Genomic DNA, 14,331 nt, shown 5'->3' on the forward strand with positions numbered 1-14,331 from the left:
AGCAAAGTGCAGAATTACAAGGTTCTGAGACTAATGGGAAATGGCTCCATGCAGACAGAATGTCCCACAGAAGACAGAGAGAATTAACCAGGACGCACTGCAGCATGCAAATACACATTACTTAGGAGCGCTGGTCAGTTTGATTCCTCAATATTGGCAATGAGTATTTTCTTCAGTGCCAATAAGTTTCTTGCACCAGGTTGTCAGCACACTCCCTTCGAGGAACCTTTCCTAACATTTTAGTATACCTCCTTTGAAGTATATATAAAACTGTATTGATAAAATTCTAAACACACAGGTTATGCTTTTCTCCCTTCCCTCTGCTCTCACAGAAGTTGATATCATGCATGATGAAGTACAGATATCCAAGCAACTGTTGCCTGGGAAATTACACTATATTGAAATGTGAATTTTTTGTTTTTTTTTCCTTAAATCTGTGCTTTTCTTCAAATTTTCCAGGCCTGATTTTGTTACTGCTAACTTTATTTTCTGTCTGTGATTTTGTTTGTTCTTTTCTCAAGTTACATAAAAGTATAGAATTGGAAGGTAAAGGTTTATCTATAAAATGTGCACTAATACACTTTCTGGGGTAATCTACATCATAATATAAAAATGAGAGTTTTATGAAGAGACACAATCTTGATTGTTATTAGAAGGAAGAAATCACAGTATTTCTGCAGTAAACTAGGAAAATCATAATTGTTTCTAATTTGGAGGCCTTAACTAATCAAGTTACTCAAAAACTATGATACTAATACAGAAAATCCTTTACATTTCACTGTGTGTTATACGAATACTCCAGTAAATACACTGAAGTGGCATGCCAGTGCCTTTCTACCTCTATGAGATTTTATTACCAACCATTTCAAAAGACAGCCACTTACCAAAGGAAGACTTAAAACACAAGTTTAAAATAATTTGCTCATTTATGCATAGCTATCAGCAAATCTCAATTCTATATGATCTGGAAATAACTCTCACGTTCTTGTGAAGATTAATAGGTCTATGAGTGTAATACCCATAAGCCACTGGGTGTTTACTTCATTGGCAGAACAGTTTATACATTTGACATACTGCTGTTCGGATAAGATTATATCTGACTAAGAACAGAAAAGAAACTGTCAACAAGGCTGTAAGACTATAACAGAAAATGCAAAAGCAGTTTTCATATGACTAAATGTACCTTCAGAGTACTCCCAAATCAGTCTCAGCCATGAAAACACAGTTGGAAATGATTTTAAGAGAAGGGTGAAGAATGGCATGCTGCCACAAAAATAAGAACTGAGCCTGAACTTTCTCTGTATTACGTAATTTCCAAAGTAAATGGAAAAAATATTGGTATTATAAACAACACAGTGTTTTTAGCCAATTTAGACTTGGGAAGTCCAGAACCAGACAGCAAACTTGCAACTGACCAGAGTTAACCAGAGCCAATTAACGCAGCACACACCCAACCTTTTCATTCTCCTGCAAGCTTTTGAAGCTGTAATGTTTTTTTACAACCTATGTAGAAGATGGAAAAGGAGGAAGCTTAGAAATCTATTTCCTTCAAACTCAAAAAAAACAGCACAGTTATAGATTTTTGATAGATAGTAATAAAGCAGTGAAATTCAAGCTGGCACAAAATTCTGACTCTCGTGTCCATGAAGGAAGTGTGTAAACTTTTTTTTTTTTCTGTGTGTGTGTGTATATATGTATAAATATAAACACATACGCACATACACACAAGTTTCCTACAGGATGTTAGAACCCAATCTCTGCCTCAGTAAAGACTGCCCTTGAACTTACAGATTTATGCCAGTTCTGTACTGCAAAAGCAGAAGTAAAGACAAAAGTGAGGAACCTAGGGGTGGATTATGTGGAGTGTGGCTGAATACAACAGCTGCAAAATACATTCTGACAGAGGGCCCCAAGTAGGGCACACTTTGCACAAGCAAGCAGTGTTCCTTGGCTACTTCTGCCCAGTACTGGCAGTACTTCTGGGTCTGTATGGATAGCAAAGGAACAAATGGGCTTCTAGAGTCACAGGTGTTAGCAAGACCATTACAGTACAGCATCAGCTACGTTTGTCATTTTGAAACTCTGAATGACTCAGAAAAAAAGAAAACATATAGAAATACTAAACTTTGTGTGCTTTATGTTAGTAAGACTTTTCAGCCCCTTCCCTTCTGACTGTTAGGACTGTTATTGGACAGTTATTTCCCCTTCTTCACCTCTCTCCCCACAATGCTATTCCCCCCTCATCACCTCACCTCTCCTCATGCTGCTATAGGATTTTGAGAAGGGCTAAAGGAAAGAAAAACATATCTTGAGGAAATATTTCATTTTTTCTTTTTAAACTAAAACTATAAAAAAAAAGGGAAAAAAAAGGAAAAAAGGAAAAAAGGAAAAAAGGAAAAAAGGAAAAAAGGAAAAAAGGAAAAAAGGAAAAAAGGAAAAAAGGAAAAAAGGAAAAAAGGAAAAAAGGAAAAAAGGAAAAAAGGAAAAAAGGAAAAAAGGAAAAAAAAAAGAAAAAAGGAAAAAAAAAGAAAAAAAAAGGAAAAAAAGGAAAAAAGGAAAAGGAAAAAAAGCACTACGTTACCGAATCTGAAGAGCTGCCCACTTTAAGGGCTGACAGTACCTAGGTCCCAAGGGGCAGCAACTCATACAGCTTCCAATAACGGGAAATTCCACATCCATAAATCTCTCTCTCCCAGGCCATCACATCAGATGAGAGTATCTGCACTTCAAAAGCAAGATGCTGTTGCACATACCTTCTAATCATTAAAACTAAATGGATTTTATGAATATTAGGGTAACCGACAAAAAAAAAAAAGAAGAAAAGAAAGGCGGTGACGTGTTAAATCTCTCCCTGCTTCAGGCAAACGTGGTCAGTAGCTAACCAAATTATACCATATCATAAAACCCCAACTTCATTTAGGACTTCTCAATAGCTATCAGATATACACTTAATACACACATGTACTGCTATCCTCCTGTCTATCTCAGCAGTTTATTTATATCTCTGGAATGAAACTAAGTGTAAGGTACTGCAAATTTCCCAGCATGCAGCAAAAAGAGAATTGTGTTTCTCCATTAAATTACCAAATTAACAAACCATTTAATACCAGCAAATAACTTCATCTGTTTCCAAAAATTCTCACCGCTTTCCTTTTCACGGTTTTCCTCAGAGAAAGTTACCTTGAGAACTCAAAGCACCAGAAAGATATGTGGCATTTTTTTCAATTTATGATATTTATGATCTAATCAAAAGGGAAAGAACTTCAGCCTTTATGGAATTTTGAACATCATTTATAAATAAAGCTCTGTTTGCCTAAGCAGAACCTTTTTGCCCTCCTCTCTTGTTACAATTTCCACTAATGCCCATGTATTGGCTTCACTAACAGTAAGTCGTAATTTGGAAGTGGTCAGAGTCCTTCACGGTACTAAGACACAGACAAGAGAATTCAAATCCAGACATCCTCTCATCAGAAATAACATGAAGAAAAATTAATATTTTCAGTTATGGTATTTCGTGGCCACTCCAGTTGAACCATCAAGGAAATTTAGACTAATATCTAAAGACTTTTCTTCTCTACTGTTTTTCTTTTATCTTAGTTTTGCCTTTCCCAAGCATTCCTCTCAGACCTTCCATGTTTTCTGCATCAATTTACTTTATGATGGGAATTTATTTCACAAGAAACTGACTTTGTTTTCTAAGAGCTTTTGGAGAAAGCATGTATAAATATGTATACATCCATCAATAATGGAGCAGGAAACCTGGTTTTTATATATTTTTTTTTTTCTGGCACTTTGAGTGAACACAGGAAGCTAACTAAGGTGAAAAAGTCTGTGAAAACCTTTACAATGAGAACTACCCTACATTCTTTAAGAATCCAGTTATTTGGAAACCGGCAACAATACGCGAGACCTTTTACCACTAAAGAAAAAAAAAATCAAGTTTTAAGATGGGGAGATAAAACTAATGAATAATATTTTTTGTTCATTCTTCCCTCAATTCTTGCTTTGTTTGCTTTGGCTAGCTTAAAGTCTAAGTTCTTAGGGACAAAAAAAACATTTTTTAGATATATTTTTACAGTAAGATGCTTACATTAACTAAATCATATTTATGTATCCTAAGCTGAAGTAATATAGAAGTGTAAAACTCAGGACTGGACATGAAAAATATACAGTAATATAATAAGTTAGAATAAATAGCAATAGACATGACATAAATGAATGTGACATAAAAGTAATTTGGGGGCAGAAAAGAGGGGTGAATGTTGCTTTCAGAAGGCTTGCTAATGTTTGGAAAGCACTCTGAGGATGGAAATGTGCCTGCTGTACGGATTGTGCCTATGGGTTTCCACTGGAGTCACGTAGCCCCATTCTGAAACTAAGAATCTGAGGAGTTTGAGACAACCTCACAATCAAAAATAAACACACAGACATAAACGCGAAGAGTCATATAGAAGAGCTGCTATGACCATACACTACCCTAATTTTTTTCATGTGTACAATGACATTTAAAACAACAGACGTACCCAGGCATATCTCTGGGCAAAATTTGTAAAAATAACACCCTCCCAAATATGTTAGACTTCCTTTTGAATTGGGAAAGAGGGAAAATAAAGTAATGTTGCTATGAGAAACTGACGACCTTTATAACTTCAAAATATATACTGCTTAGCTATATCAAGAGCTGTAATGAACTGGGAACTTCTAAGAACTATAAGGTTAAACTTCTTGGCACCATTTAATAGGAAAATAAAGGAAGAAAGTACAGCTAGTAAGTAACCTACAGATATAGCATCCTATGTATGTAGAATAATGCAGTAACTGCTAATCCCTGGAATTTCAAATTGTAGGACTCCTGCTCTGCAAACAAAGTGGCAAACTTGGTCTTACCATCTTATTCTGCAGAGCCCCAGCTTCAGCAACTCAATCAAAAATTTAAACCTAACATTTTCATTAGTATAGAAGAGGAAAAAAATGCAGTCATTCTTTTTCTCTACACTTTACACTTTAACAACCCAATCACACAATTTAAAAATAATAATTTCTAAAGTATTAGTTCATTGTAACAATTCCCACTTATTTGGCCATAAAGCTGTGTCTGAGAAAACTATTATCATGGGGGGATACGATCCTTCCTTGTTGGATCTACACCCACTGAGAGGAATCTGGGGAGCTCCCATAATTTCATGAGGCCACAGCATAATTCTCCATGGAAATCAAGAAAAGAAACTCCTTTCTTCTGCCCTCTCACTGATATACAAGGCACAGAAATACCTCTTGCAAATCAATATAGTTTAGAATTTCTTTTAACAAAATACACATAAATACTTTGTGAAGATACAGCTGTTTTTTTCCTTTCAATCCAGATCAAGTACTTGAATCCCATTTCCAGAAAAGTAAAATACTAAAGAAAGCCAGTAAAACAGAGAGCACAGAATAAGCCTCTTTGTGTTGTTTTCTTTTCTTATATATATATTTTTTTTAATATAAATTAAAGGGGTAGGAATAGTTCCTGTATCAGCTTATATTTTGATTTTATTTCTAGTGTTGTGCTGTAGCATTGGGAGCACTCAGGCAGCACTGAATGGCTCTAGTATTCATCTGATTCATCTGATTTCCAAGAAACTACATGTACTTCCCCACTAGAAATAATTGGTCCCAACTGGTCAAGAATATGCGTTTCTCCAGTGACTTCATGCTAGTTTATGTTAAGTCAAGCCACTATCTATAAAATTCCAGAAGTACTTTCTACAGTGCTACTTTTGGTGCATACATGCCATAGAGTGCCAGAATCACTGAGCTTGGCTGAAGTCTGTGGTCAGCTGGGTGAAAAAAAAAAAAAATCATTACAATAACAAGTCATAACTTCTTAAATTTGCTGGCAAGCAACATTACCAAGCATGCAAATGAAAACTTAAAGAACTACAACTTCATCTCTTAATGACTGAAGAGATACAACAGAGTTAACTTCTATGACATCTTTGCAGAGCAGTTAAGTTTGGCTTTAACTTTCCCTTCCAAAAGAAACAGTGCTAGAGAAGCAGCATCCCCATATGATATATATGAAGATGATTTAATCTGCCAAAAAAATTACTATTCATTACACTCTTTCTTAAAAGGGTAGCTGTATCTGAACGTGCATTCCTTTATTCTCCTCTATATTTCTTAATTTTTAAAGCAATCCAAAAGGTTATGCTCCATATGTTAAAGTTCTCATTCTCTCTGTGGGCCCATAAAACTGCATGGAAATAGGCAGCGTCTACTGCTGTATTCTCTTTTGCCTAAGTCTTCCATGCAGCTACAAAAACAAATCTAAGAGCGGTGCTGTTTGAGCTTTTTATCATTATTTTCAGCTGGCCAAATCTCACAAGTGTAATTCCATTCATCAAAAACAGCTTCTCCTGGAAAATCTTTGACACATTCAATCAACTTGTCATCTGTATGTTCCAACTACTGAAAATTATTGCATCTCTAAATCAGATTCTAACTTTTCCCTTTTTATCTTCAAGACTCAGCTTTAAATTTGCTTTTGAGGAGGAAAAAAACTGAGGCAGTAAGAGAAAGGCCATACATTTAGGTGACACAATGCATTGCGTACTTCTCTGAGTCAAACCCAACAAATAAAACCAAGGGCGTCTGTGTTTTGCCCCAGCTAAGTACAGCTAACCAGCTATCAAGTCACAGTTTTCTGTAAGTGAGTTTTAAAAAAATAACCTTCCTAACAAGTCTGAACAAGTGTCACCTGGAATGTGCTTATTCAGGGTAAGAGCAACATGTTTGCTTTTGATACCCTGATGCACAGATGCAAGTGAGCAAATCCTCCCACCTACCACTTCACACGCACCACCTCCTCCATCCATCTTTTCTCACTTCTGTTTCCAATTCAGTTTCTTTTCATTGCAGTGAATACATACTTCTGTTGATCCTTTGGTCAGCTGGATTCATCTACTGGTATTTAGTCAAAGGAAAAGCTTCTTTAAAAAAAAAAAATAAATCTAAATACAACTCTGTAAATCAATGCTTAGGAACAAAAGCCTTTGTAGATACACTGAGTGTAAAAGTTTCTGCAGATCTTTAAACAGTGAAAAAAAAGTTTGTGTCAACATTTTATACCCTTCTGGGAGTATATACTATAGAGCCAGTTATATAAGCCACAAAAACAGGAGTGAATTTACCACCTAGGTCAAAACTGACATTGGTCTCATAAAACGATTCTAAAAAAGTCTATTAAATTTAGCTGGGAGTGTAGTTATTACATCTTGTACATTAACAAGCAAAGCCCTCCCGGATGAGCAATCAGCACACAGCTAATCAGCACCAAGTCACTCAGCAGTCAGAGCTGGAGCTGAGCTGAAGCATACAGAGCACATCTGCACATTTACAGCACGGGCTCCCCAGCTGTTATAAATTACTATCTTTACCAGTTGTCTCCTAAAAGTGTTGACTTAAAGAAAACGCAGTGAACAGTGGAGATGTTCACAGCAGGAATTGTCAACAGAAATAAATTCAACAGTGAAAGAGCTGTTGAAAATGTGCACAATCTAAAGGGTGAGTGTCACAGATCTGTTACTGCTTGGGTCCTTTATAGGGACATTACTTTCACCTACACTTGGCAATACAGTTACAAGTCCTAGCAGCACGCGAACAGCACACTGTATTTATTCAAGTCTGTGCAACAGGCAACAAAATAGCATCATCTATTTGCAAGCGACTTGAAATAATAAATAAATAAGCGAAGCACCGAACTGTGAGTCATTCCGAGTTACAACTCGGAACAGTATCAGAGAGTCAGTGGTTTCAATTGGATTGGTTGTACACAAACCATTGCTAAGAGAGGAGATATCAAGTCCCAAACTTTATTTAGAGAAGATAAGAGAGGAGGGGAAAGCTGCTTCATCTCACAGCATACAGTTTGCCAGCATCGTTCATTCAGTGCTGGGACACTTTCAGTCCACACTGCCACCAGCATAAAGGTGTACCGGCGAGCTCCATCGGTGTCGCCAGCACTGACTTTTCCCAACCCACCGCACACAGCAGCACGCAATTGACAGCAGGGGAAGCCCAGCTTCCCCAGCTCGACCATAACGCCAAAAAGAGTTTCCAAACAGAAAAGATGAGAAAAAAAAAAATAGAAAGGAAGAAAGAAAGAAAAAGAAAGGCAAACTCACACGTACTTTTTAACAGCCGGGCAGGGCTCGGAGCCGCTTCTGCCGGCCCTGCGGTAGCGGTACGGCCGCGCCCAGGGGTCCCTCCGCGCCCCGCATCCCTCCCGCCGCCCGCCGCCAGGTGCGCTGCCCGCGGGCCGTACTCACAGGGACACGGTGCGGTTGGGCAGCACGGCGGGCTGCAAAGTTTCCACCAAGTCGCCTCCGCTGCAGACCACTTTGATGCGCAGCGCCGGCCGGCCGGGCCCCTTGGCTCGCTCTGCCGCGCAAAGGCAACGGTCCACGATGAGGTCGGGGCAGTTCCTGCTGCCCCCGCACAGCCCCAGCACGGCGGCCACCAGGCAGAGGCGGCGGCACAACCCACGCATGCTGAGCCAGCGAGCGAGCCCCGGCCGCCACGCCGCGCATGGCACGCGCCGATCCGCGCCGCTCCGCGGGCAGCGCGCTCCCCTCCACGCCTCCCGCGCCCACCCCGCCCCGCCCCGCCGCGCCTCTCGCTGCGGCCGGCTCCGCTCCGAGGGACCCCCCCCCCTTCTTCCTCCTCCTCCTCCTCCTGCGAGGAGCCGCCGCTCCTTTCCTGCCGCAGCCCGTGCAGCCGCGGCGCTGGGCGGACCCTCCTCCCGCCACCGCGTCCGCCCGCAGCGATGAGGTGGATGCTGCACCCGGGCAGCCAGGAGTTGGGAAAGCGGTGGAAAATGCCGTGGGTTGGGACCCTGGTGGGGAAAATCCTCAGCTGTCCTATTGGTTCCTAAGCAAAACAGCACACGCACTTAAGTGGGAAAGCTTGCTTTCCCATCACCAATACTGACAGGCAAAGGTCAGCACAGACTAAGAGGGAGCACAGGGCTCCAGCCAGCACCCAAGCTGCTGTCCGACTTCAACTGACACTGCCTGAACGCAGTGTGATCGCTGGTCAAAGGTTGTTCCATCATCCAGGTCAATGAGCTGCCTTCTCTGTTTGCATTTGTATGCTGATTATGGCTCTCTGACTTTGCAGCTCCTCAATAGTATTTCATACGATACAAATAGCAATTCTTAGCATGGATTTTCAGTATCAGCTGCAAGCTACCCAGTTTTCTTGCTTGGTTCATTTTGTCATTTTGCTGAAACTCAGCATAACCTTGATAGGATGAAAGGTAATGGCTCCAACTACACTGGGGAGGTTCAGGTTGGATATTAGAAAAATCTCCTCCAAAAGAGTGGTCAGACACTGGCTGCTCAGGGAGGTTGTGGAGTCACTGTCCTTGGAGGCACTCAAGGGTAGATGCGGCACTAAGGGACACAGTTTAGCGGACAACAGTGGTGGAAGGTTGGGGTGGACAACCTCAGAGGCTTCTTCCAAACTTAATGATTTTATGATGATGTTATTCTATGCGATTCTGTGAACAAAACCTTCAGTTTGCAATAGGGACTTCCATTTTTAATGGGCTTCTACAAAAGTGCGTTCTTGCCTTGTTTTGCTCAACAGGGCCTCGCAATGCACATTTTCAGAGCAGGATCTAGGCCAAAATTAGTTATACTACCATGGCTGCAAAGCTATTTTAAGAAAATACTACTTTTTTAAAAAACAATATTATATTATTGTCCCTAAGGGAGGATGTGTCTTGAACATTTACAATGACTGTTATCACTGTTTTCCAATACCTAACTAGAGCCTTTAGGCACTAAGTTTATTAATAAGTGATAGAAGGACTAGTGCTCTTGTGAAATTCCAGGCTATCAGAAACTTCCTTTTTCTTCACAGCTGTTGATTTAAAGAATCATTAATATTACAAACTCTGTTCTTTTATTTTTAAAGGCAAAGTTGAGTAGGGCATACTGGCAGACAGCAAAATGGATAGTGTTACACGAGATCACTCAGCACTCCAACAGTTACAATCTTGTCTTCCTTATCATGAAGGAAACCTATGCAGCATTTCAATTTTCAGATGTGTTTTTTAACTTCAGAAAATCCCCTACCTATGCAGTTTTTAAAAGCACGAGCGGATAATATCTATTCATTGAAATTTATTATGGATCTCATTTGGTGTTAACCTTATTGAGCAATGGAATTTCACAGTCCAACTGAGTCTTAAGCACATGCTAGCAGAATTTTAACGTTTTTTTCTAAATCACTGATCCTGAAAGTTTTTAAAGAATATTGTTTTATTAAGGAACAAGAAGAGTTACACTCACATTGCAGCCATCTATTGAATCCTACAGTAAAAATGAAAAAGGAGCTATTACTTCCAACATTAGAGATGAAAAATAAGGGAGAGATACTATTTCACTTTCCAATTCATCTCTCCCTCTTTTATTCTTGCTTTATGACAAATAAAAAAACTTCACCGCTCTACCCACCCCCCTGCTTCATTTACCCTTAAATATGAAAAAGTGTGATGATTTTAGGGTACTATGGTTAGGTTGTGGTTAGACTTGATGATCTTTAAGGTCTTTTCCAGCCTGAGCAATTTTATGATTCTATGATTTAATAGCACAGATTATGTCCCTGCCCTGAGACCTCACAGACTAAAAAGAGGTCTGATCGAAAATAGGACTCAGGCACCAAAAATCTCACTGCTGCTTCAGGTGACAGCAGCCACCACAGCAGAACTCCTCACGCTGGTGACAGCTGCCCAAGATCCCAGGCTTCAGAAGGTGAGAAAACAGAATTGAGTTTATGATGTATGCTAGAGTTGAAGACACTGGAAGAGTTTAGGTGTCTGTGCAGTTAAACAGAATTTACTCTAATTTACAGTTGACCTTTGGCCTTTCAATGTCTCCGAAATCTCTAGATCTACACCACATTATTGCACAAGTGTTAAAAGAACAAACTTCTAAATACCACTTCTCATGTGTTTTTTTTTTTTTTCTTTCCCCCCTCTGGGTTTGGTCAGCACCCAGTATGTGATGTGTGCTGGTCTTTGTTTGCTCACATAACCAACCAAAACTTGCTCAAAACATGAAACTAGCTAATTTCTTGACAGTTAAATATTTTGCTTTAGTTATTTGATTCAATAGCAGAAGCAAAGAATAAATTCTCTTAGACCTGGCAAGAAAGAGAATGGCTTCCTTCTGTATTTTTATTTCTGGGTATCAAAAGCACTGAGGATTTTTAATAGGTGCATCTTGGTGCTTACACCATGCCCTTACAGCAATACTTGAGAGAGGAATTTCAGCCTGTGGAGATGTATAGATGTTAAAGGGAACATAAACAAGTTTAGTAAGATAATCCTAAAATGGTATTAGCCTGAACAAAGATAAATGATATAAGAAGGAATCAGCAGTAGAGATACAGGAGATTCATTGATGTAAATGTATTGTAAACCTCAAGTTCATGTTCCCAAGCACAGAACAGCAGCAGCACCTGTTTAGCATCACAGGACATTACACAGCAATTAAGTAACAAGAACGTGTTATACAATAAAAGGAAATATGGGGAGGCAGAATGTAAATAAGCCAATTTGAATTTTGTCAGGATTTCAAAATCGTATGTTAGTATTGGACAAGAGCCATGGAAACTTTAATAGCCAAAAACCATCAGGGCTTTTGTTTTATTTCTTATCCAGAAGTTGGCACTCTATCAGCCCTTTAAGGCCTTGAACATTGACCCTTTATTGACAGCAGTAAAACAATGGCTTTCACACCCCTATTTCCTCCAGCACCCCAGTATTCCACCACCACTACCCAAGAGCCACTACCTCATGGTATTTGTCACATCAGCATAGCACCACAATATAAGCCTTTACAATAAAGTTATTAAAAAAGCAAAAGAGATACAGCCTAGAAAAAGCATAGGTACAGTAACCTGGAGATAAAATGATCCAGAGCAGGTTTCCACTGGGACACTTGGAATTCTGTGAAAAGATGTTATTTCCAAGGTGATGCAGGAAAAAGTTCAGCAAATAAAAACACTCAATACAGTGCTCTCCACTGAAGGTACCCAGAGATTTTTTAGCTTCATGCAGTGACCAGTATTGGTCGTAGGATAGTCCTTTTCCTTGCAGAGCTCTCATAGGGCGCTAACAATTTTCAAACAAATATAATAGAACAATATAAGCAAAGTTATCCAGAATTGCCACTAATTGTTAGAATTGAATAAAACTGAGTACAGAAATGGACTCTCAGCAAAACAGTCCTGAACCTATTTAGCAGATTGAGTAATCTTTTAAGGAAATACGGAAACTGAGTCATTTGGAGCTGGAGTAATCAGAGCAGTGAATAATGTGCCGTAGGGAACAATGCTCTATTAGAAGGAATCAACAGAACAGGATTTACATCTCTGCTATTCTGTATCGGGTCAATCAGAAACATCTCACCTCTATTTTTCATGGAGAAATTCCAGTATAAGAAACCCTCAAGTATAGTTGCATTGTTTTCCCTCCTCTTGTATTTTGCATCATATTTACAGTTATAAGACTGTCAATAGTCAAAGCATAAGCTGTTCCTCAAAGCTGAGCCAAGACTTCTGCAAGGAATATTTTGGTTATGCCCAAACAATATGAAACATGCACACAGAAGTGCAGGCAGAAATCATACCTACATGGGAACAAATATCAGTGTAAGTTCACCAATGCAACTCTGTTACCAAGTTCCTCAGCCACCTCAGAGAACAGACCAAAGTTGTTCCAAAATGGCACTAGGTGCACATATTCTTGAGTATTCTAGCATTCATCTCTTAATGCCACTTTATTTATTATTCCCCCTAGGGTCTGTGCTGGGTCCAGTCTTGTTCAACATCTTCATCAGTGACCTTGATGAGGGGATAGTGGCCACCCTCAGCAAGTTTGCTGATGATACGAAGTTGGGAGGATTGGCTGACACGCCTGAAGGCTGTGCTGCCATTCAGCGAGACCTGGACAGGCTGGAGAGCTGGGCAGAAAGAAACCAGATGAGGTTCAACAAAAGCAAGTGTAGGGTCTTACACCTAGGGAGGAATAATTGCATGCACCAATACAGGCTGGGGGATGAGCTGCTGGAAAGGAGCTCTGCAGAGAGGGACCTGGGCATCCTGGTGGACGACAGGTTGGCCATGAGCCAGCAGTGTGCCCTCGTGGCCAAGAAGGCCAATGGCATTCTGGGGTGCATTAAGAAGAGCGTGTCCAGCAGGTCGAGGGAGGTGATCCTCCCCCTCTACTCTGCTGTGGTAAGGCCTCATCTGGAGTACTGTGTCCAGTTCTGGGCTCCCCAGTACAAAAAAGACAGGGATCTCTTGGAAAGAGTCCAACGGAGGGCCACAAAGATGGTGAAGGGCCTGGAGCATCTTCCCCCTGTGAAGAAAGGCTAAGTGAACTGAGTCTGTTTAGCCTTGAGAAAAGACAACTGAGAGGGGACCTGATCCAGATTTATAAATATCTGAGGTGGGGCAGCCATAGTGGTGAGGCCAGTCTCTTTTCAGTGGTACGTGGAGACAGGACGAGGGGAAACGGACATAAGCTGCAGCACAGGAAGTTTCGCACGAATGTGCGTAAGAACTTCTTCACGGTGAGGGTGACGGAGCACTGGAACAGGCTGCCCAGGGGGGTTGTGGAGTCTCCTTCTGTGGAGATATTCAAGTCTCGCCTGGACGCCTACCTGTGCGACCTGGTGTAGGGAACCTGCTTTGGCAGGGGGGTTGGTCTCGATGATCTCTGGAGGTCCCTTCCAACCCCTACAATTCTGTGATTCTGTCATTTACCTCCAGCCCTCTGATAATCTTCATGGCCTCCTCTGGACCTGCTCCAACAACTCTACATCCTTCTTGTGCTGAGAGCCCCAGGCCAATTCACAGTACTCCACATGGGGCGCTACAAGGAAGAACACATGGAGACAAGATCTCCCTTTGCCTCTTCTCCAGGCAGAAGTTGTCCTGCTCTCTTCCCTTCCCCTCAGATATCACGTTCCACAGCCCCCTGCAATCTTGCTGACCGTCAGATGAATTAACACCAGTATATTGTCACAAAAATGACATTGATAAACAAGTGTTGCAAAATAAAAGTAGTTATTACTCTATTATTTCCCTTTCTAGTTAATTTAATGGCAAAGATATTTCTGGATTGCTTGCTATCATGCATCCAGCAAATTAAAATGACATTATTAGCATAACTTGTATTTAATTTCACTACTTGCTACTCACAGCAGAAAAGGAAAATACATGGGAAAGTAACTTATAGTCTGAAATACTTAAAAATTTAATGATGAAAAATGATTA

General features: G+C 40.4%; 1 protein-coding gene across 1 annotated transcript in view; it reads right to left on the minus strand.

Moving 5' to 3' along the window:
- Positions 1 to 8,654, minus strand: part of LOC100543833 (adhesion G protein-coupled receptor A3) — a 251,820-nt gene extending 243,166 nt beyond the window's left edge. The window contains exon 1 of the mRNA XM_085229268.1: positions 8,310 to 8,654. Coding sequence (XP_085085394.1) covers positions 8,310 to 8,530 — 221 coding nt within the window. The 5' untranslated portion in view covers positions 8,531 to 8,654. The remainder of the gene's footprint in view (positions 1 to 8,309) is intronic.
- Positions 8,655 to 14,331: the final 5,677 nt, after the last annotated feature.

Source organism: Meleagris gallopavo, chromosome 8 (genome assembly GCF_905368555.1).
Source record: "Meleagris gallopavo chromosome 8, MGAL_WU_HG_1.1, whole genome shotgun sequence".
In the NCBI taxonomy this organism is placed as follows: domain Eukaryota; kingdom Metazoa; phylum Chordata; class Aves; order Galliformes; family Phasianidae; genus Meleagris; species Meleagris gallopavo.